We start from the raw sequence: 21637 nt of genomic DNA, 5'->3' as shown, positions 1-21637 counted from the left end.
CTGGGAGGGGCTGGTGTACTTTCAGGGCATAGCCGTTGGCACGTTCAGGGTCGGCCGGGATAGAGGGACACCAGGTGCGGGGGCTGCACGGCCGCCCGGGATCCCTGCTCACCTCAGGTGCAGCTCCAGCTGTGCATACAGGAAGTGGACCAGCGCCCTCCTGGCCACGATCTCCGCATGGCAGTCGTTGACCACCAGCCCCTGGTCATTGATGTACTCGCCGCTGATGCACTTGGTCCCCGAGGACAGGACGACGACCTGGGCTTGCCTGACGTCCAGGCCTGTTGGACAGAGGAGGCGTCAGAGCCCTGTGGCCGCTGCCCTCCCCGTGGGGCAGTGGGTCTGCTCTCCACCTCACCCGGCACCGCCCCCCTCGCCCTCTTGCATCCAAGCCTCAAGTTCACCTGTAAATAGCCAGCCAGTGGGGCAAAAGGTTCTGGGGGGGGTGGTGTGTGTGCACACCTGGCTCACTTGTGAGGCCGGAGTCACGCCCAGAACTCCGTTCACACCCCAATCCCAGCCCACTGGGGCCCCGAGTGTGTGAACCCCGATTCCTGGCCTGAAGGACCTGAGGGCCGTGTCTCCCCACGTGTGACCCAGACAGGGCAGGACGCAGGCCTGTGGTTGAGGAAGATTCGTCCCTTAATTGGAAGATTCTCTGACGGGAGGGCCTTGTGCTCAGGACGGAAGGATGTCTGTGAGGACAGACCGCAGGCCAGTCCCCGCCCGCTCGCCTATGCCTCTGAGGCAAACTCAGGACCATCGGCCACCTTCCCTGCGTGGAGCCAGCGCCCCTCAGAACCCCGGATTCCTGCACGAAGGGACACTTGCTTCTCTGCTCTGCTCACCTCGGCGGCTTTGCCCTGAAGCTGGGGCATGTCTCTGCGTCTGGACTCAAGGCCCAGCCCTGGAGCAGCAGGAGGTCTGGGCCCTGAGGCTCCTGTGAAAGTGCAGCCTGGGCCAAGGACCACTCTCGACGCCCACAAGAGGCCAGCAGAGACAGCAGGACGCCCGGGCCAGCGCGTCCCTCTCTGGAACCGCCTCTCACAGGAGGTGCGGGGGTCCTGGTGGGGGGGCCCCTCCCTGGGCCCCACGCAGAGCAGGAGCCGCCTGGGACCCCGGCCTCGCTTCTGGGGCCGCATTTCAGGAGCTCCCGAAACAGGCTCACACCTGAGAACAGCGGCAGCAGTGGGGAGAGGGTGCTGAGCTTTCTGATTTGACGGCCCAGGCTCTCCGTTTTCCCTAAAGAACAGCAGCGCAGATGGGAGGTAGGTAGCGGCAATACAGCCTCCCTTCCATCCAGCAATTTCCGTCCTGAGATCCTTATGACCCCATGGGGGGCATAGGAGGGGCCATGCCCCCGCGTCCCCCTCTGGTCCCTTCGAGGGCTGCGCACAGCTGCTTCCTAGCAAAGCTCACGGGTTCGTGGTGAGAACAAAGCAACTGGCCTTCTGTTTGGTGTGGCTGTCGTATCTCTGCACGTTGTGTGAAAGTGATGTATGTAAAAGTGATTTACTACCGCAATGTTTGCAAGTGAAATAATATGAGTGACCCAATACTGACCCACCAGTAGGGGACTGCTTAGAGCGGAGTACGTTCTTCTGTATACTGGGGCCCTGTAGACAAGTTCTCTGGAGGAATAGAAAGATTTCTAAGGGATATCGTTATGTGAAAAAAGCAAGGTGTGGAGCAGCGCGTGTACAGCCCACGTTGTGCTGTGAAGGGCAGGGGTGTGGGTCAGGGCTGGGATCCACACGCCCACCACCAGCTGCTGCTAAGTCAGCCGCTTACTGTCTCGAGGACATGGAAGACACGCGATCCCAGGACCGGAGACGAAGGGCATTGTGACTCGCAGCACCGCCGGCAGCAAGAGCCTTGTGCCTGCTTAGGTGCCCTTGCCCGTCTCAGGCGGTGTGTGCAGGGGCTTGCGGGTGCTGCCCGTGCTCGGGGGTCCCTGAACTTGGGGACGGCACCTCTCCGTCATCAGTGGTTAGCAAGTCCTAAAGGAAAATTGTACGTCACCCATTGAGACTGCTCCCTGCAAACACAGCCGAAGAAACGTTCCAGGGAGAGCGACCGCCCCTCTCTGGCTGGCCTCCTGCATTGCCCTCCCCAGCCCGAGGACTGGTGTGCTCACGCCCCAAAGGACTCCCCCCACCCTCTCTCCCCCACCAGGGAAACTGCCTCCCAGGACGTGTGAGGGTGACTGGGCCGGCTTGCTCTCCAGCTGGCCCACACCTGATGCATGGAGCTCCCACGCCATGCGTGCACCCTCACCTCCAACTCTGGGAACTCTCTGGGAATGCACTCTTAGTTGTTTAGCCGGGACTAAGCAATTCTTAGCCTCTTCCAACTCTGAATAGATTTTCACAATACTACATCTGACTATGGAGGAAATGATTACCAAATTTCTAAGAATAAAACTGAAGGTAAAATATACCAACCAGTATCAAAGAAACAAATACCCGGGCTTCCCTGGTGGCGCAGTGGTTGGGAGTCCGCCTGCCGATGCAGGGGACGCGGGTTCGTGCCCCGGTCCGGGAAGATCCCACGTGCCGCAGAGCGGCTGGGCCCGTGAGCCATGGCCGCTGGGTACGCGCGTCCGGAGTCTGTGCTCCGCAACGGGAGAGGCCACAACAGTGAGAGGCCCGCGTACCGGAAAAAAAAAAAAAAAAAAAAAAAAAAGAAACAAATACCCAAACTATAGAAACTAGAGACAGAAAAGAGCGGCATTCACCCTGCGTGCAGACCGCCCGATGGTGTGCTGTTCGATTGGTCTTGGCGCCCTGTTTTCTGGGCCGTGTCCAGTGAGTGTAATGACTCAAGCATTAGCGTTTCCACCACCCACTGGGGGAAGCCAGGCTCTTCCACGGTGTGGGCTCGGCGTCAGGAGACCCTCCTCCACGGTCCGCTCGATGCTCCTGCACCGTTTCCTTCTCACCCAGGCTCCCAGCACCCCCTGGGGTTTGCACCCTGAGTATTTGCAGAGAATTTCCTGCAGTTTCACATCTAGTCATTATTTGGTCCAAGTCTGTGTTTAATTCTCAGTCTTTTCCTGCGATTCAATATTCTACTCTTCTCAGCTTTCTATTCTCCAAATTTCCTCCAGTCAGTTTGAAAGCAAGTGGATTTAAAAATGTCGGCTCAGAGCTTCCCTGGTGGTGCAGTGGTTGAGAGTCCGCCTGCCGATGCAGGTGACACGGGTTCGCGCCCCGGTCCGGGAAGATCCCACATGCCGCGGAACGACTGGGCCCGTGAGCCATGGCTGCTGAGCCTGCGCGTCTGGGGCCTGTGCTCCGCAACGGGAGAGACCACAACAGTGAGAGGCCCGCGTACCGCAAAAAAAAAAAAAAAAAAGCCGGCTCAGACATGTCTGGTCTGTGATGGATGTGCTAGGACTGAGACTGACAGGAAAGATTTTCACTTTTGATGGGGGGTAGGGGACTTTCTTCCCCTGGGATCTTGATTTACGGCATCTCCACAAAGCGGAAGACAACAGCGTCCCAGGGCTTTCAATCTCTAACCATTGCAAATGCACCGATTTTAGGAGGACAGTTAGTTATGCGTAGGGATTTGTGCATTGCCCTGTGGATGAGGAGCTCAGAGGGAACCCCATGCAGGCCCTAGGGAGTCGGCTCTCCCCATGTGCCCTGCTGCCAACCTCCTGATGCGGTCTAGTCTTTTCTGGACTGAGGGACGTGGGCTACTTCTGGCTCCAATGGCTGCTGACCATCTGGTTAGTTAGTGGAAACTCTTTTGCTCAAGGTGATGACGCAGGTATGAGCCCCTGTGAGATGGGCACCCCCTCGCCTCCCCTCTCCCGACCCTTTCATCCGTGGGAGCTGCCTTCCTGCTCAACTTCCGCTCCGAGGTCCCTGACCTGGGACTGACCCAGCTCCACCTGCCTCAGCTCCGGGGACCGTCCTCTTTCCCAGGCTCCTGCTGGTGAGGTGTCCAGAGCCCTAAACCCTGGGGATTGCCAAGCCCAGCAGAGCAGGACACAGGACTGTTGAGAGGTGCCCTGAGCGGACCCGCAGGGAGGGGCCATGGTGCTGGAGGCCAAGCCATCGGCAAGAAGCCAGGACCCTGCTTTCCCCTGTTAAACTACGAGGCCTGGGTTTCCTTACAGTGACAGCCCCCACTTGGGAGGACACCAAGTGCTCCTCTGGGATGTACGTCCCAGCAAGGCCACCTGAGCAGGTGGATGAGTCTTGAAAATGTAAATATAGGGAAACTGGGTGAGAAAGGAGTATAAACCAGGACCCTAAGTGCACGTATCTGAAAATCAAAAGCACTTCAAAGGTACAGCTTTACCCAGCTTCACATTTGCTCATTAATTAGTTCCGACCCTTCAGAATATTGTTGTACCTGCAGCCATGTGGGGTGGGGGGTTCTCCGAGCTCATTAAATTCTCGGCTAACGGACAGGACTGTGCCCAGCAACTTTGCTGATGCTTCTTCCTTCCTCCTGTCCTTCCTCCCTCCCTCCCTCCCTTCCTCCCTCCTTCCCTCCTTCCCTCCCTCCCTCCCTCTCTCCTCTTTCACAAGCAGGTGTGACCAGCATGTACAACCTGACGCTCATGATTAGGGAGAATGTGGACTATTTTGTTGAATAAGACGACATGGTTTAAACACCCCAAAACAATCCCCAGCACAAAGACAAATAGTACATATTAGTGTCTTCTTTTTATTCTTTCACTAACAAACTTAGTGTTATGTTTCCACTGGGGAAAAAAAAAGATTGTAGTTTAAGAGATTGGGAAAAAAATGGGCTTAGTTTTATGGCCTCGAGATAAAATAGTGTTGGGTTTTTTCCCCTGTGAAATCTTTTGGGCAATTAAATGCTGGGTTATGTCCTGATGATCATACAAAAGCAGAGCGTTTGAGCAGCTTTGACGGGGGGATCTGACCTCAAAACAATGCAGCGCAAACTCTGTCTTCCTCCTTTCTTTATGTATTTCCTCACACGCACCTCCTTCCCAAGGAGGAACTAAGGCATTCCATGGCGGAGTGGCCCAGGGTCAGGGCTCTGACCCATCGGCACCTGGTGATTTCTTCCAGACTAGACTACCGTTGCATCTCTACACGAGTCGGGAGTGGGCTGTCTGGGCCTATTGTTCTTTTCCCCTCTATTTTAAGGAGGGACATTTACCATAAACAAGTCAGCATGCATGCTACGCGGGGTCAGTGGAAAATCTATCCTGCATTTTGTGGTTTAAATTTAATAGTTTAAACCCCAGATTTTTTTTTTTTTTTTGCGGTACGCGGGCCTCTCACTGTTGTGGCCTCTCCCGTGGTGGAGCACAGGCTCCGGACGCGCCGGCTCAGTGGCCATGGCTCACGGGCCCAGTCGCTCCGCGGCATGTGGGATCTTCCCGGACCGGGGCACGAACCTGTGTCCCTTGCATCGGCAGGCGGACTCTCAACCACTGCTCCACCAGGGAAGCCCTAAACCCCAGATTTAAAATCAATTGTCCATCACACTCCGTATTGTGGGGCACATCAGCCCCCATGGATCTTAATGCTTCTGAGCCTGTGTCCTGTGTCTCCACGGACATGCTGCGTCAACTTCACGTTTCTCAGCAACAACTTAGCAATCATTATGATTAATTCCTTGGAATCCAGATGATAATTTCTCATCTTTCGTCACAGCCAGGGCTTCTGTTTAGGGTTTCTGTCCAGTTCATCTCCAGCTTATCTCCCTGTGCCCTACCGGGCAGAAATAAAAGAGCCCACTTTTAATTTTATGATCAAAGTAATTTCCAGTCACTCAGGGAGAAGATGGAAAGAAAGAGTTTTGGAATATGGGGAATAAAGTCCCTGAATCCCGCTTCTGCAAGGGCTCTGTGAAGATGGGCTTCCCCGAGTGCTCCTGGTGAACTGAAAGAAGTTTCACCCGTATTTAAGCTGTCAGGATTTACCGAGTGCAAGTGGGAAAACAGTGTTTAAGTGCCCGTGCTTCTCAAGCCAGAGCCCGGCATGGACCCTGCAAATGAGATTCTCTACCTCCCGTGCTTACCTGAGCAAAACGCACGCAGCAAACACCTCCTACAACTCACGACTCAGAAAAGTTTGCTAAGGTTCCACTGCTGAGTTAATCTTCATGATTAACTTTACGATTTTCCCCAATAAGACAGGTCTGACCACTCTGCCCAGAGCGTCTGGCCCTCTGGATGGGGTTGTTCTGGGCTGTGTTCTCTCCTGCCCGACTTCAAGGGACGTGCATTTCTTCAGGGCACTTATAAATCTCAGATGTTTGTGTATGTTTAAAGCTGCACATTAACTTAAATGGGAAAGAGTGTTTGTACAAGCCAGAGCTTCTGCATACGTTTTGCAGGCCAGGCTAGCAAAAGACAGGTTTAAATGTAAACTTCTAAAAATATACACTAGGAAACTCTTTTTTTCTGGCTGTTTAATAACCTTAGAAATAAACAATTACATGGACAGATCTTCAGTATCACGCCCGGAGCAGCGTCCAGAGGCAACCTGGGCAGGAAGGACAGGAATCTGCAGCCGCATTTTAGCGCCGCCCCTCCAAGATGTGAGGGTCACCCAGACTCTTGGTCTTGGTGTCTGTACGTCTTAAAATCGACAATAAAGATTCCCACCTTTCCCACTTCTCGGGGTCGGAGCAATCTACTGATTAGTGTATGCGAAAATGTTATCAAAATTATAAATTTCATATCAAATAAGAATCATTATTAACAGCCCCTCAAGAATCGCTTCCTCATGGAAATGCCTGGAGCCGTCAGAGCCATCGCCTGACAACAGGCTCAATAATGTGGTCCAGGTTTGGATTTGAGAGGGTGGGTTGTTTCTCCTCCCTTTCCAGACCCTATGGGAAGGAAAAGGTTCCAGAGGGAGCAGATCTGTGACTCTGGTGCGATGGAGGAGGGTGGCTTGACCGCCACAGTCTGCTGGAGAAGAAGCCCTGGGGGTGCAGAGGAGTGAAATGCAGAGGGTGGAAAGGGGTCCCAAGTTCCAGCACAGACCAGTGCCTCAGGGGCTACTCGTGTCCCAGAGAAATCGTGATGCTCTAAGTCGGGGCCAAGGGCAGGCGAGAGCCTGCGTCCCAGACAGGACTCATCAAGTTACATTTTAATTAAGTGGCTGCCCCACTGGGCCAGCCTCCCACGAACACAGAGTAAAAGGTAGATTAACAACAAGGAAGGAAGGTAAAAGCCTGGGGATTAACTCAGAATATTAAAAATTTGACAAAAATGTGAATGAAGGAAAGAATTTAACAAATAAATGATATAACGAAGAACTGCACAAATAAACAGCTTAAATATGTCAGGGAAGGACTTCCCTGGTGGTACAGTGGTTAAGACTCTGCACTCCCAGTGCAGGGGTCCTGGGTTCGATCTCTGGTCAGGGAACTAGAACCCACATGACACAACTAAGAGTTCGCATACCACAACTAAGGAGCCGGCGAGCCGCAACTAAGGAGCAGACCTGCCACAGCTAAGGCCCGGCGCAACCAAAAGGAAAAAAATGTCAGGGAAGGTGAGTGGCTGACATCCGCACAGTCTTATGAAATTATGTAGCATTCAAGTAAAAAAGACCCTTCCCTTCTGTGGGCAGCGGTGGGGCGACCACTGCAACTGAATGTGTCAGACAGGATGTTTCTAGTCAGAGATACTAGATAAGAGATCATAGAAAAAACCCTTGAAAATACTGAGGGCAAGTCAGCTTGAGCTCAGTGTCCCCCAGCAAACACTTCCAGGAACAAGAGAATCAAGTCAAGACACTTAGGGAGACGTGGACATTCAGTTTCTCTCCTGCGCATTTTAATGGTGCTTCTAGAGACAGAAAGAGGGCGGCGTGGATGCTGGGGATGGAGCGGCTAGGCCCGTAAGCCATGGCCGCTGAGCCTGCGCGTCCGGAGCCTGTGCTCCGCAACGGGAGAGGCCACAACAGTGAGAGGTCCGCGTACCGCAAAAAAAAAAAAAAAAAAAGAATTAAGATTAAATTGCCCATCAACTTTAAGTAAGTGAATATTTGAAAGTATTTCTATTAGTAATTTTGCACAATCCTCCCTAATCTCTTTTTAATCAACATGTTTATTAAATCTTCTCTTTATAACAGGAAAGTAAATTTCAGCAATTTATCCTTCCATGTTCATAAATTACTAATTACTGTAGGTTTACCTTGTAAAGTCTCACTTTCACGTAATACATTTACTTCCTTTAGATAAATTGCTTGCACGTAAAGCAGTGTATTACTGGCCACTTTTAAGTACCATTTCCCCATCAGTCTTTGTGAAACATCACTGCTTTCCAAGGGAAGTCTGAGAGTAGCTTTCCAGATTTTCTGGAATTGAATTTCCCAGAAAAGTGGAAAAATGTTGGACAATCACAGCTATAGAGCTGGGAAGTATTGAAAAACTACTCACTAATCCTACTGACGTATGCGTTTGGGGTTGGAGTACACTGCACAACAAAGAAGCAATGTTGATTGGTGCCTTTGCCCCCTCCCTCCCCCCATCCTTCCTTCTCTCCTTCCCATTCATCACTCAGCCCAAGCTAATTTAAACTATGTTATCCTGGAATCTGTGCAGAGAAATGCATGTGACACTCCAAATCTTAAAATTTGCCAAAGTTTGTGGCTGTGATCCTCCAGCCCTGCACGTAACTTCTTTTCACATCGAATCTAAACTCTAAGAGTCAGGAAGGCAGCGCTGGATCTGTTTTGTTCTCTGCTGTTTGCCCAGAAGCCAGGAGGGCCTATGGCCGTGGCAGATGCCCAGTCATATTCTACGGAGGACACGGACCTGGCACGTCTCTCTAAATGCTGTATGTACACGAGCACACTTAACCTTCCAACGACCCCCAGGTAGGTTTGACCATCACCCCATTTTAAAGGTGGGGAACCGAGTCCCAAAGAGGCCAGCTGGCCTGGTCACAGCGCTAGTCACAGGAGTTGCTGGGTTCAACCCTGGGTGCCACCCCACTGCGTCCTGGTTACCATGTCCCCGGGGGGGGGGCATATCTGTCCTCCACACCCATTACGCGTGCAGAGTGGAGCCCGCGTCCGGTTAGTGGCTGCCGTGGCTACGTGGATGGAGCGCCGCCTCCAGCAGCCGTGGTCTGGACTGAGGGGGCTCTTAGCCCTCAATTTGGGACATTTCTTATTCTACAAAGGGGCAGGTGTTACCGAATGTGAGTGGATCGGGCAGGATGCCTGCCACCAAATTCAACAGTATCATTGATGGAGCAGAATTGCCTTTGACTTAGAACATTATAGAGTAATTTTTACATTTCAAAGTTTTTCATGTACTTTATCCTAGGCACCAAGTTACATTGTGAGGAGGCATTTTTATTTCCATTTTACTAAGCTGCCCAAAGTGGAAGGGTTAAATCATATGTCCTGACCCCAGTGGCCTTGCACTTGACACTGCAGGAGCCCCCGGGCGTCCAGAATGAGGGGAAAAATGGGCCAGTCGTCTGGCTGTTAGTCGACTTCTAACATCCATATTTTTGGACATCAGGTAGATGGTCTCTTTCAAGTCTTAGACTTAGTCTACACTGGCAGAGAAAGTGTGTGTCTTTGAAACCTAACTAGCCCCAAAGTCAATTATTTGTTTTCAATAATCATTCTCTGGTAGGTCATTACCAGTTCGCTCCAAACTTTGGAACTAGAAACAGTTGAATTCAAATAACCAGCTAGCTATTTATTATTAGTAGGTTAGTAGTGAGGTGTTTTCACCAAAAGTGACAGCTTAAAATTAAGCATCACTTTCTCCCAACCTGGCTTGTAAGAGCGGCCACGGCCTTGATGGTTGGATGGACTGTTTCCTGCCAGTTCTGTCATCCTGAGAAGGGGACTCCATTACTGAGCAGTTAGGGGTGGGGGCAGGAAGGAGTGTGTTCAGTCCTCTGTGTGTGTGGAGGCAGCTTTGGGGCAGCTGGTCATCTACTTTGTCACTGAGTCTGGGTCTTATCTCTGCTTTTCTTTCCGTGTCTTCGTGGGGAAGAGAGTCCTGGTTCCCAAGCTCGAGCCCACGCTAGGCTACGCTCCTTCCTGGTGGGTGAGGTGCCCGAGGGGAAAGCAAGAGGCATTACCTTGGGTCATGACGATCCCGGCCAGCGCCTTGTGGCGGGCGTGCGCTGACGCCAGGCCCATGGCCAACTCGTGGAACTTCTGCGTGACCAGCTGGGACACCGTGTCAGCGAATTCCTGAAAGACACAAGCGGCAGGCCTCTGTGACGGCTGCACCGCTGCCATGTCCTCTCTCCTCCAAGCTGCGACCCCACGGGCGCCTGAGGTCCCCCTGCCCTGCGGCGCCCTGCCACCCAGGCACCGTGACCCCCCCCGGCCTCGGGACCCCAAATCTGCGGCCTTGATTCTGAGACTCAGCCCCCGGCGTGGCCCCTGGGCACAAGCCCCTGAGCCTATGCAGAACCTTCGGGTGGGGGGACCGTCCCCTACATCCCTCCCTGCCTTGCAGAGGCTTCCTGCGGGGGGCTTGCACACACACATTGAGCAATCGGTTCCCACTTTCTTCTCCGCGTCACAGAACCAATTCTAAACTCCCCCCCCCGTCCAGGGACCGCTCCCCACAGCTCCTCCACAGCCTGCTCCTTTCAAGTTTCTGCACACGTGCGTGTGTACAAACACACACACACAGATACACACTCGTGCATGCACGATACACACGTGCACATACACATACACACAGAGAGACCCATGCACGTGGCACACATACCCATGCACACCTGTGTGTACATGCATACACACATGCACGCATACATTCAGACATCGCAGCCACACACGGGCACACACATGCCACACACACACAAAGATACATGGGATGTGTACACGCACACAAACACCAAGGTGATGTAATCCCGGTTGTGGAGTTTTCTGAAATGACCCGTGTTTCTACAACAGTGGCACATGTGAGACTTGCAGGCCCGTGTTCCCCAGAGAGCTAGGCCGTCGACTCCTGCCTTGCTCCTGGTCCCGCGGCTGAAGCACCTGCAGTGGCCCCATCACGGCTTTTCAGTCGACTTTCACAGGCTTGGAGTCGGAGACCCCGGTGTGCGTCCACGTGGGCCCGGTTTCATATCCTCTGACCTCGCACGGGGGTTGGGGGGGCGGAGGGCAGGGGCCCCATCCAGCTGGAGGATCGGGCCGCTTCTGCCGGTGTGAGCACGGGACCATCCCCCCCACTCGCCGTTCCCCCTGGCAGGGTGGTCCAGCATCTGCGGCCGCGCCACGGGGCGCCTCGTCTTTCGCTCTGGAATCGAGTTCTGGCGCCTTCGTGTCGCCTGCCGTCCCCAGGAGGCGAGGGCGGAGCTGGTGCCCTTTCCTCCTCCAGTAACTTTCCAGGTGCTTCCCCGCACCTTCAATGGTCCTTTCCCTTCTTTTTAAAATGAAGTTTCTGAACGTGCAGGAGGTGATGAGACCGACAACATGACAGAGGAGACATCTCATCCCATTGGACGGGGCCCTGTGGGGCCTCAGAACAGGACGCCCCAAACCACTGAACAATGACATAAATTACACAAAAGCCGGCTTCATGCGGAAGCCCAGAGGCCAGTGCGCTTCGCTCAGGGACGCAGAGCAGACCCAGTGCCAGCAGCGCCTTCTCGCTGTCCCCGCTTCGGCCTGCAGGGAGGTGCTTCTCACTACTGAAGCCACGTCTCTGCCAGGATGTGGCCGGGATGGCAGGGATGGGATGTCCACCCAGCAGCCTTGGCTCAGACCCTCCTCTCGAAGCCCCACTCCCTGCTTCTGGGGAAGTGGCTCTCTCTCCTGCGGAGCTTCAGCGGGACCAGCCCGCCTACAGGGAGTCGGGGCTGAGCACCTTTCGTGAGGAGGCGCGTTACCAGGCGGCTTCATCCTGGGTGCCTGGCGCCCTGGTGGAGCCATTCCAGGAGAAGTTGATGCAGAACAAATCAGAGCTTGTTCCTGACTCTCGCGGTTACGCGGACGAAGGGTCCCTCCCCTCCCTCCGCCTGGCGAGGCGGGTGGGGCAGCGGACGGAGGTGGGTTGGGTTGTCCAGCCTCTCCAAGGGTGATGAGGACCTCTGCTAGTGGACATGACCTCGGACCCAGCAAACCTCCCGTGAAAGGGCTGCAACCCCAAGGGGGGCCCGGGGTTGGGGGGCTGCCCCACCGGCCGGTCAGGCCCCTGGTCTGTCCCAGCAGGCCTGACCCTGGGGTTGGGCTCCTGGCCTGCAACTAGTCCATTGTGCCCCATCTCTTAACACCGTCCTCAGCTGAGGACACTGCTTTCCAGCACCACAGCCCTCGGGGTGGAGCTGGTCCTAGAACCCCGTGCAGCGTCTGTTTGGGGCTTTGTCTGTACTTTGTGCTTCCCCAGCAGCTCCACGTTTTTAATGACGGAGCCCCAGCTCCACGCTCGTTTGAGGTAGGGGCGTGGCTTGGACGCATCTCACACTTTCTTTGTCCTGCCGTGGACGTGAGGTCCCGCGTGAGTCAGTGATGTCGCACATCTCGGATGGAGGACTGTGTGCGCCCACGACCTTGTCAGGGGTGGCAGAGCACACACACTGGCTGCTGGGAGGGTAGACATTTCAGGAAAAAATTAGTGATGTTTCTTCACCCGTCGTTCTGGTTATTTTCTGACTCTAACATGCTGTCTCAGTCGGCTGAGCTGCCGCCACCAGCACCACTGGCCCCGTGCCCTCGAGGGCTTCCCTGGTGCCCCACCTGGGCCCAGGTTGAGGGGACCATGGCTGGGTGCCAGAGCTGCCCGCCTCCGCCTCTGAACCACCCATGCCCCATCAAGACCTTTTTTTTAAAACATCTCCTCCCCTTTAATCCTTTTTTCTTTATCCTTTTTTTTAGGGGTCTTGACATTTATGTTAAGCATGTTTCTCAGTTAACATTTTATAAAGGTGAATTGAAAAAGAAAAAAGCAAAGATTTCTTTAACTTTTCTTACTTTGGGTGAAGGACAATCTAATTAAGATGTAGAGGGGTATTTAGCTGGTTAAAATTTATCTCTGGTATTTAACCAGTATTACTTCCTAGGACTGCTTTGAAAAGTCTTGCTTATAGGGAATTTTATGGAATGTTTATATATTGAACTATAACCCTTAGCTTTTCTGGGTTTAAAAGTCAAAGGAAGAGAATCACGAATAACCATCTCCATCGGAAAAAGAGCATCTCCTCTATTACAGGGACCCGAGTTGTCTCTTTACAGACCTTCTGGAGTCTTTGGGAAATGAACAGTTTTTGGTTTTGGAAAAGGCTGGAGAAACGCAGTCTGCGAGCTTTTCTGCTCCGAGGCCCCCTTTCCCCCCACAAGGCCACCCCCTCTCCTGCCTCTCCCCGGCACCCCATCTACTGCACCACAGCTGTTTTCAGTGATTGGCTTTAATTAAATCACATACATGATTATAGCTGTATGTAGTTCTTCATAGTTGGATTTGTGTATGTAAGTGACGTTGTCATTGATTACATGGGGTGTTAGAAGCCAGGTGGAAACTCGGAATTCACGTAGGGAGACGCAAACCTACCGTCTAATTTAACAGTAGGAATTTTTAATGTTTTAATCACTTGGGATTTAATATATACAGTCACCTTTGGTTACTGTGAACCCAACTAATCAAACCCTGAGATAATTTGATTTTTCCCCACCTGGCACTTGGTTTATGATAGAAGCAGCTAAATGCTCAAAAGCAAGCTTGCATCGAGAATTATTTTTATAAATTCAAATTCCAGGACACGTCTGCGGGCTGTGTGGAGTTCCTTCGGTCTCCTAGGGTGGAGACGTGCATCCCAGCTAACAGCAAACTACTTAAAGCATGTTTTTTGAGCGCCCAGGCCGAGCGGTCCCGCATCACTGCATTCTGGTCTAGTCCATCCTGGGTGGGAGAGGAGGGATCCCACAGAGATCCCACGTCTGGCTTAGGTCAGCCCTTGGGCACAAGCACAGTGAGAGTCGTGGTGGTGAAGCCCCCCCTGGAAACCTCAGGGTGGGCGGTCTGCCCATCAGGACAGTGAACAGGGGAGGGCCTGGGTGGGGCAGGAGAGGCTGGACCTGGGGACAGTTGAGAAGCCGGCTTTGTTATATCGAAAGCCCTACTTAGGGAGTCTCTAAAGATGCAGTCCAAAAGTCCCGAGTGAAGTGTCACTTGCAACATAAATTCTTTGTTAAATATGAAAAAGAGAGACATCCAGTCGTACTCGTTACTGCTGGTGATTTCGCGATTTAGAAAATGCCTCTGAAGGTCCCTTGGTAGCAGGAGAGCATTATTGTGTCTTCCGCAATTTGGTCACGGCCTCTCCGAGCACTTAAGTGGCAGGGAAGTGTGATCCCCTGAAGGCCCCTCCCCCTGGAGGCCTCAGGACCCCGCCCCAGCTTTTCTCAGGGCAGGAACAGGTGGGGGGGATGGGACAGGGGGCCGTAGAATCTGCAGTGCTGCCCCGAGTCCCTGCAGGGGCCCGATGAGCCTTGGTCTGAAATTGGTCAATGCTGTTCTTGCAGAAATTGGCACAGGCTGGACATTTGGACCAGAAACGATCAGAGGAGACAGGATCTGGCTTCTGGTTAAATCATGGTGATAATCAGGTGCTTCTGCTTCCAAAGGTTAAGTGGGGAAGTTGGCCCTGCATTTAATGAGCTGTGTGTTACTGTACTTAATGAAAAACAGGAACGCGAGGCTACCTAGTCTTCTGCGTGTTGTGGTCTGCACGCTGCCTGTCGGCCCAATTACCACGGCAAATTAACAGCATTATTTAAATAGGAAAACAAACTTTAAATAGGAACACCAAAAGACTCAAACTCTACTCATTTCCAACACTAATATTTTGAAAGGCTTAAGTAAATAAAATGTGTTCAGATTTGCAGTAGCAGTCCTCAGGGTAAAATTGACATTCAGCCAAAGTGGTGAGGATATTAAAATCGATAGATTATGAGGGAGAGAGCCGTCAGTAAATATTTTCCTGTTGAAATCCCTTCTTTGGGTTTATACTGCTGAAATATCAGAAAGGTTAGATTTGCATATGGGCGGGGCCAGGCGGGACCTGGGCCACCCCGTGCCCTTCCTGTCCACCTTGTCTGCAGCACACGATGGTGGGCGGGCGCCCTGGAGGTGGGCGTGCCAGGGGCCTAGGGAGTGGGGCCATGTGCCCCCGCTGTTGGGACTCATCCTCCATAGAGCACGGCCAGCTTGTGCTCCTTCTTGGCCGTCCACGCGGCCAGAACCGGGAAGGCAGGAGAAACGCTGGCAGGATGGTCATCCGGCCACCGGACAGCGGTACACAGCTCAGAGGGATCCCAGTGAATAGGAGAGGATCTTCCCCACCTTCCGTCTCGATACTTCCTTCGTGTGTCCGGGGAAAAGCGCATCTCCAGGTCTTGGTAATGACTCCTGTTTGTTGACAATGGCAATAAAGCCTCAGTCAATTTCAAAGTCAGGGACTGGTGAACACGTGTCCCACTAAATAACTCAAGTTACCTGACTACTCAGTTTTTCTATATCTCAAATTACTGAGAGGCCAATAACAAATTTGAAGGAAGGCATGAGAGATGGAAGCCCTTTCCCCCCCTTTCCATGGCATCGTGGGAAAAGCTCTGAATGGGCATCGGAGGACAGGCTTGAGTTCCTTCACACCTCTCTGAATGGTTCAGCCACCACTGGGCAGTTAGCATCTCTGAGCCCTTGGTCTCCTTTCTGTAAAAGAGGCACTGTAAGAATTACCTGTAAAGTCCATGGTCCTGAATCTCAGCAGGGAGACCCAGGCCTGCAGATCCGCCTAGAGCACTTCTGGATGACGTTTTCTTTCCAATGTTGCCAGAAGTAGTTGCTCCACGGGCACCAGGGGCTGCGTGGAAGCGGAAGTCCACGGAGGCTGGAGGACCTCTTCAGGCTTGGCCCCCGCCTGTCGTGGGCAACAGGGAGGTAACTGCACGACCCTGCCCCTCAGTGTCCTGTGGCTTCTCCCAGCTCGGGTGTTTCAGTGGGACGGCCCCGAGCCTAGGAGGTGCGCATCCTGGCAGACAGTGTTTTCCAAAGACGACTGCGCCCTTGTCTCCCACGCTGCTGGCTCTTCTCACCAGTGATCTCCACCTGCCACCTGCCTCCTATCCAGTAGGCTGCGCATCATCTCCTCGGAGATGTCTCACCCGCGGAGCGAGAGGGACGGTGGACCGTGAACGCACGCATCTGTGTCTGGGTCCCGGATGTGACCTCTCGGGATGCAGCTGGGCGTAGCCTCATGGAGAGGCCGCGGGTGAGCTTCCCCGGGAGGGTCCTCGGCCCGCAGTGACCTGTGGAGCACAGCCCAAACGACAGCGCAAGAGCGAGACGCACGATGGTGTGGTTTTGAGCTCTTGGGTTTGGTGAGGTTTGTGACACAACGACAGCGGCTAAAGCAGATGTGGCGAAGGTGCTGCTAGACCGTGATGGGCAGTTGGCAGAGGGCTTGGATCAGGCCTCTCCTGGCGTCGCTACCTAACAGCAGCCTGACTTTGCGAACATTATTTGGCCTGGACGTTCTCACCTCTCCAACAGGAATAGTGCCTGGGTCATGGGATTTTTATGGGGCGAAATGAGAGCCCAGAAGTAGATGCTGAAAATAGTACCTGGTACTGAAAACTCAGTGTCGAATCCGCCAGCATTAAGTGTTTTGTTATTATCGTCCAAACTGTGTGTACACAGTGCTTCCGCGAGACGGTACAGAGATACCTCTCGGCTCTCCTCTGCACCACTGTCTGCTCAGCACGAAGCTGTTTAAAGTTCACGTTTGATGCCATCAGGCAGTGTTGAGCGGTGTCTGTGGAGACCACCGTTCCCGAAGCACTTCTCGTGTGCCGAGTGGCTTCCCTGGGCCATCGCTCCCCGCCCGCCTGGCCAACCCTGAGCCCCCGGTGCACCATCTGCTGGGCAGGCTTTCCGAGAGCCCGGGTCACAGGTGAACAACGAGGAACTGGGAAAGCTGTGCGTTGACTTAATCTAAACCCCTGGGCATGGAGGCTGTGTGTATTTTGGACCCAAGTCCAATCTTAAGGAGAAATCACATACACGTCAATGTTTCATGCAGTCATTTTTTAGTGAAATCACGACAGTTTTGGGTGAGGAGTTGCTCACCAGTTAAATTATTTGCTTGCCCTTTTATCAGCTTTAAATTTGTTATTATTGTTCAATCTGGAAGACAGTCTCTTTAGTGACGATGCATTTGGACATTAATGTTTGGAGTCAGGTGCACCCGCGCTGCAGGCTACCCGGCTTATCCACTCATTTTTCGGACTTCAGTCCACCCTGATTTCATCCTCGGGCCACAGTGTTCTGTGGTTGGTCACTGATGAACATCACGCTCATGAGCCTGACACCCGAGGACCAGAGCCCCGTCTCTGTCACCCTGGCAACGGCAATGTCCCTCTCCCCCAACAAACACCCCAGTCAAAGTGTGCGTTCGCCTTTGGGGCCTCTGGAGCACCCCCACCCCCCAATTGTTAGGATTGGGAAGGGGTCTCTAGGAGCTGTTGCCGTGGAAACCTCGCTGTATCTAGAAAAGCCGGGGGAGAGGCCGAGTGGAGGCTGTTTCTCAAGCATTTCTATTCTTATTTCGTCTCTGAACCTGTCCCCTGGGGAAAAGAATCAATCAAAATTTATTGAGCAAGACACTAGTAAAATCCAGAGACTAATCAGACAGGGTCCTCCGTATAGAGAAGCCCGTGACATGACGTCTGTCCGGGGCTGGGAGCCCGCCAGGTGCTGAGTGCCTGGGGCAGCCTGTCCCCTTAATCCAAGGGTCCCCAGCCCCCAGACCACGGACCGGTACTGGTCTGTGGCCTGTTAGGAGCTGGGATGCACAGCAGGAGGTGAGCGGCAGGCGAGTGAGCGAAGCTTCCTCTGCAGCTCCCCATGGCTCCCCATCGCTCCCCACCACTCCCCGTTGCTCCCCGTCACTCCCCGTCGCTCCCCGTCACTCCCCACCGCTCCCCACTGCTCCCCATCGCTCTCCGTCGCCCGCATTACCGCCTGAACCAACACACCCCCCCCACGCCATCTGTGGAAAAATTTGTCTGCCATGAAACCCGTCCCTGATGCCAAAAAGTCTGGGGACCACTGCCTTAATCCACATCATCGTCCCAGAGGTGGTCACTGTTGCTACCCTGTTCACAGACCAACAAGCTGAGGTGGAAGAAGTAGACTTCCCTGCAAGTCTGGTTGGACCCCCCACAGGTGGGAACCACTGTCCTGCCTGGAGACGGCTGCTGGGGTGGGGGGCAGTGAAGCGCTGCCCCTTACACCAGTCTGGGTTTCCTGACTGCCCCAAGTCATGAAGTGACCTCGGTTATTGGAGACGGAGGACTTCCTGGAGGAGGCAGGAGGTCCCTCCCAGTAGGAGAGCCGCTTAGGGGCATCTGTGGGCCCACAGGGCCTGTCGCGGATGCTCTGAATCAGACCTCCGGGCAGCACAGCTGGAGCTCAGATGCTTCTAACACACAGCACATTTGACAACATGTGACGAAGATGCTGTCCCTGAACAAATGGCACAGGGTCCCTGAGCTGGCTTCAGCCAGGCCTGTCTTTTCAGCCACCACCGCCCACTACCCCGTCCCTCTCGGCCTGGTCCAGTTTTAGTAGGGGTTCTACTGGGTCGGCTCAGCCAGACCCCTCTGACCTGCTGTTCCCTCCTAGTGGTTTTCCATCCGCTGCCCAACCTGGCCCTGGGCTGCAGTCCCACTGGCCACGCTGTGATCTGAGCTTGGCTCTATGCCTCCTTGCAAGGCCATCGCAGGGGCCTTTACCTGCCGCCACTGTCCTCCCCATGAATAACGTCTTCCTTTTGGTGCTTTAACAGTGATACTGAATATTTCTTTTCTTAACATTGTCTAAAAAATGGAGGGGATCAGAAACAGCAATGGGGGAGGGTGGGGAGGGGCAGGAAGCCAGATGTGGGTGGGGACGGTGGAGCTGGGACAGGCCAGGTGATGGTGACAGGAAAGCCAGTCGCTCTGCCGCACCTCCTGGGGCCAGAAAACCAGACAGATGGACACCTCCATGTGAGAGTGCTGAGCTGAATGTGTGTGGTGGGACTTTAGCCCTTGCTGTCATCCCTGGTCTGCGGTCCCCATGCGGACCCTACACAGCCGGCCGGCCTCCCCTTGCTGGGCTCCAGGCTGGGCCCCCTTCTCTCTCCGTCCCTTTGGTCTACACAGGCCTCACGCCACCCGGGGCTACTGTGAGACTCCCACCCAATTCAGCCCTCAGAGGAAGCCCCCTGCCCTCCCTCCTGACCCTGGAAACACAGAAACCCACCGAATGAATCTTGGAGCAGAACAGCGAGGTTCCCTCCGATCTTGTCTCCCCGCCCCTGGCATTGGGGGGCAGTGTCTAAGCTACGGGTTTCTTGGTGAAATGGGAGACAAGAGGCCCCTCAGTACCTATGATGGATTCACAAAGACGGGTAGGGAGCTGGTCACACTCGCAAACTCCAATTTTATCAACACGAAGGCATTTAAAATCTTGTACTGTTGGCATTTAAAAATTCTACATGATGAGTTCCATTAAAGAAAGAGGGGAGGGACTATGGCCCTGCGCTCCCAATGCAGGCGGTCCGGGGTCGATCCCTGGTCAGGGAATAGATCCCACACGCGGCAACTAGAGATCCTGCATGCCTCAACGAAGACCCCTCACGCCGCAACTAAGACCTGGCGCAGCCGAATAAATAAATAGATAGATAGATAAATAGATATTAAAAAACAAAAGGAAACAGGGGAAATGAAGAAAAGAGGTTCTTTGGATAAGTTTTTTTTCCCGTAAGATGTTATGGAAAATACCGAATGAACCTTTTTGGCCAACCCAATACTGTTGCGGGAAACGGGACTCGTGAAAGAGCCCCAGGGCCAGCATGCCGCCAGGTGTAGACTGTGGGTGAATTAGCCAGCTGTCGGCTGTCATCAGGCTCTCAGTCTCCTCCCTCAGAGAGTGAATGCAGGGCCAGAGGGCTCAGGGTCGCTGGGTCACTAGGAACCGTGCAGGTAGGAAGGAGGGGAACCTCCTACTGCTGACCTCAGGGGGGGGGGTCCCCTCCCTTGGGAACCAGGTGCCAGAGGGACCAGCACTGCAGGGAAGAGGTGACCCCAGCTGGGAGAGGTAAACCGACTTCCCACAGATGACCCAGCGTTGGGAACCGGCAGTGGCAGGGTTAGGATTCACATCCAGATGTTTGAATTGTAGCTTCAATATTTGGGCTCCTGACTACAATGTCAAAAGCGACTTCCAAGGGTTTTTTCATAATCGAGGATTTCAAAAAAGCCCCAGATAAAGATCTCATGTTCATTAACTTGAATAATTGAGAATTGAAGTTTCTGTGCACAGATACCTGTGTATCTACACATCGATTAAGTAAATTTGTAGTTATTCACAATTACCCAAATTGTTAGGCACCCACAAATCTGTTTAAACATATTAATAGCAGTTACTGCTTTAACAATTAACTTCAAGTCAGAATACAATAAAAATGTAGAAAATGAACTAAAACCGCATTGGAAATGGGATATATCTTTTTTGTTGAACTGGTGCTTTCTGATGTACTCAGGGAGATATTTTGCATCTGGGTTTAATTAGAATCTTTAAATTCTCATTAGTGCACTAACACGAGGATGCTCACAGATGAGGGCCTCTGTTTGGGGTTGATTCATGGCTGTTTGAGTTCATCTGGATTTAAAAAGATGTAAACAAGAAGAGTCATTTCAGCACATCAAGAGAGAAAGACTCTCAATAGGTAACGTAGTTGTTCCTCAAAGGAAGTAATATTTACTTTCTTAGCTTTCGTTAAATTCAAGAACAGTCGTTCAGCTATTGCCTGAATAATAAGGGATGCTAACACCTGTTTTGCAAAATTATCAGTGACGTCAATGTCATACTTCAAATGCCATAAAGGACGAACTCTCAGCCCCCTTTGTCTTATGACTTTGGCCCCAATCTGCTTTCTTTACCCTGAAAAGAGTTTCCACAGAGGTGAAATAAAGTAGGTTAAAATTGCTAAATAGTTCCAAACAGTGCATCTGCAGCGCTGACTAAAGCTGCGGCCAGGCCATTGCTGTGCGTTTCTTCAAGCTCATGGAGACCTGAGACCAGATATCCGCCACCGCTCATTTCCTGTACGTGACAAATGGGAGGGAGATGCTCGGAAGGTGTGTGTTCTCTAAGCTGAACTTCCACAGTCAAGAAAGTCATTGCGCCCATGCCTTGGACTCAGCACTGCTGCGCACACACCTGGGACCTGGACCTGGTGCTTCTCGCTACTGGAGCCAGTGCCACACCAATGGTCACCACACATGCCACCCAACTGGCACACTATGCCACCAGCAAGTGAAGGTCTTTTCCCGTTGAAGCCAGTCCTTAAAGTCCGGAAGGGGCGAATGTTCAAATGCACAGATACCAATGCAAGGCTACAAGGAACAAGAAAATCATGCAAACATGATACCACTGAAGTACATTTCCAGTAAATAACCCTAAAGTGTTGGCGATCTATGAATTTCCTGACAAAGAATTCAAAACAATTGTTTTTAAAGAAGCTCAGTGCTAGACAACTCAACAAAATCAGGAAAGCAATTTATGAACAAAATGAGGAACTTAACAAAGAGACAGAAATCATAAAATAAAACCAAACAAATTCTGGAGCTGAAGAATACAATGACTGTGA

The 21637-nt window shown here is 52.7% G+C and overlaps 1 protein-coding gene across 1 annotated transcript in view; it reads right to left on the bottom strand.

Annotated features, from left to right (window-relative positions):
* ADARB2 (adenosine deaminase RNA specific B2 (inactive)) overlaps nucleotides 1-21637 on the bottom strand; it is a 361537-nt gene that overhangs the window by 22247 nt on the left and 317653 nt on the right. Inside the window, exons 4-5 of the mRNA XM_060003592.1 lie at nucleotides 10064-10178; nucleotides 113-281 (exon numbers count right to left, since the gene is read on the bottom strand). Of these exons, the coding sequence (XP_059859575.1) occupies nucleotides 113-281; nucleotides 10064-10178 (284 nt within the window). The remainder of the gene's footprint in view (nucleotides 1-112; nucleotides 282-10063; nucleotides 10179-21637) is intronic.

The sequence above is a fragment of the Delphinus delphis genome, chromosome 2 (genome assembly GCF_949987515.2).
Source record: "Delphinus delphis chromosome 2, mDelDel1.2, whole genome shotgun sequence".
Lineage (NCBI taxonomy): Eukaryota > Metazoa > Chordata > Mammalia > Artiodactyla > Delphinidae > Delphinus > Delphinus delphis.
Note: the sequence above shows the minus strand (reverse complement) of the source record. Positions and strands in the feature narration are given on the sequence as shown.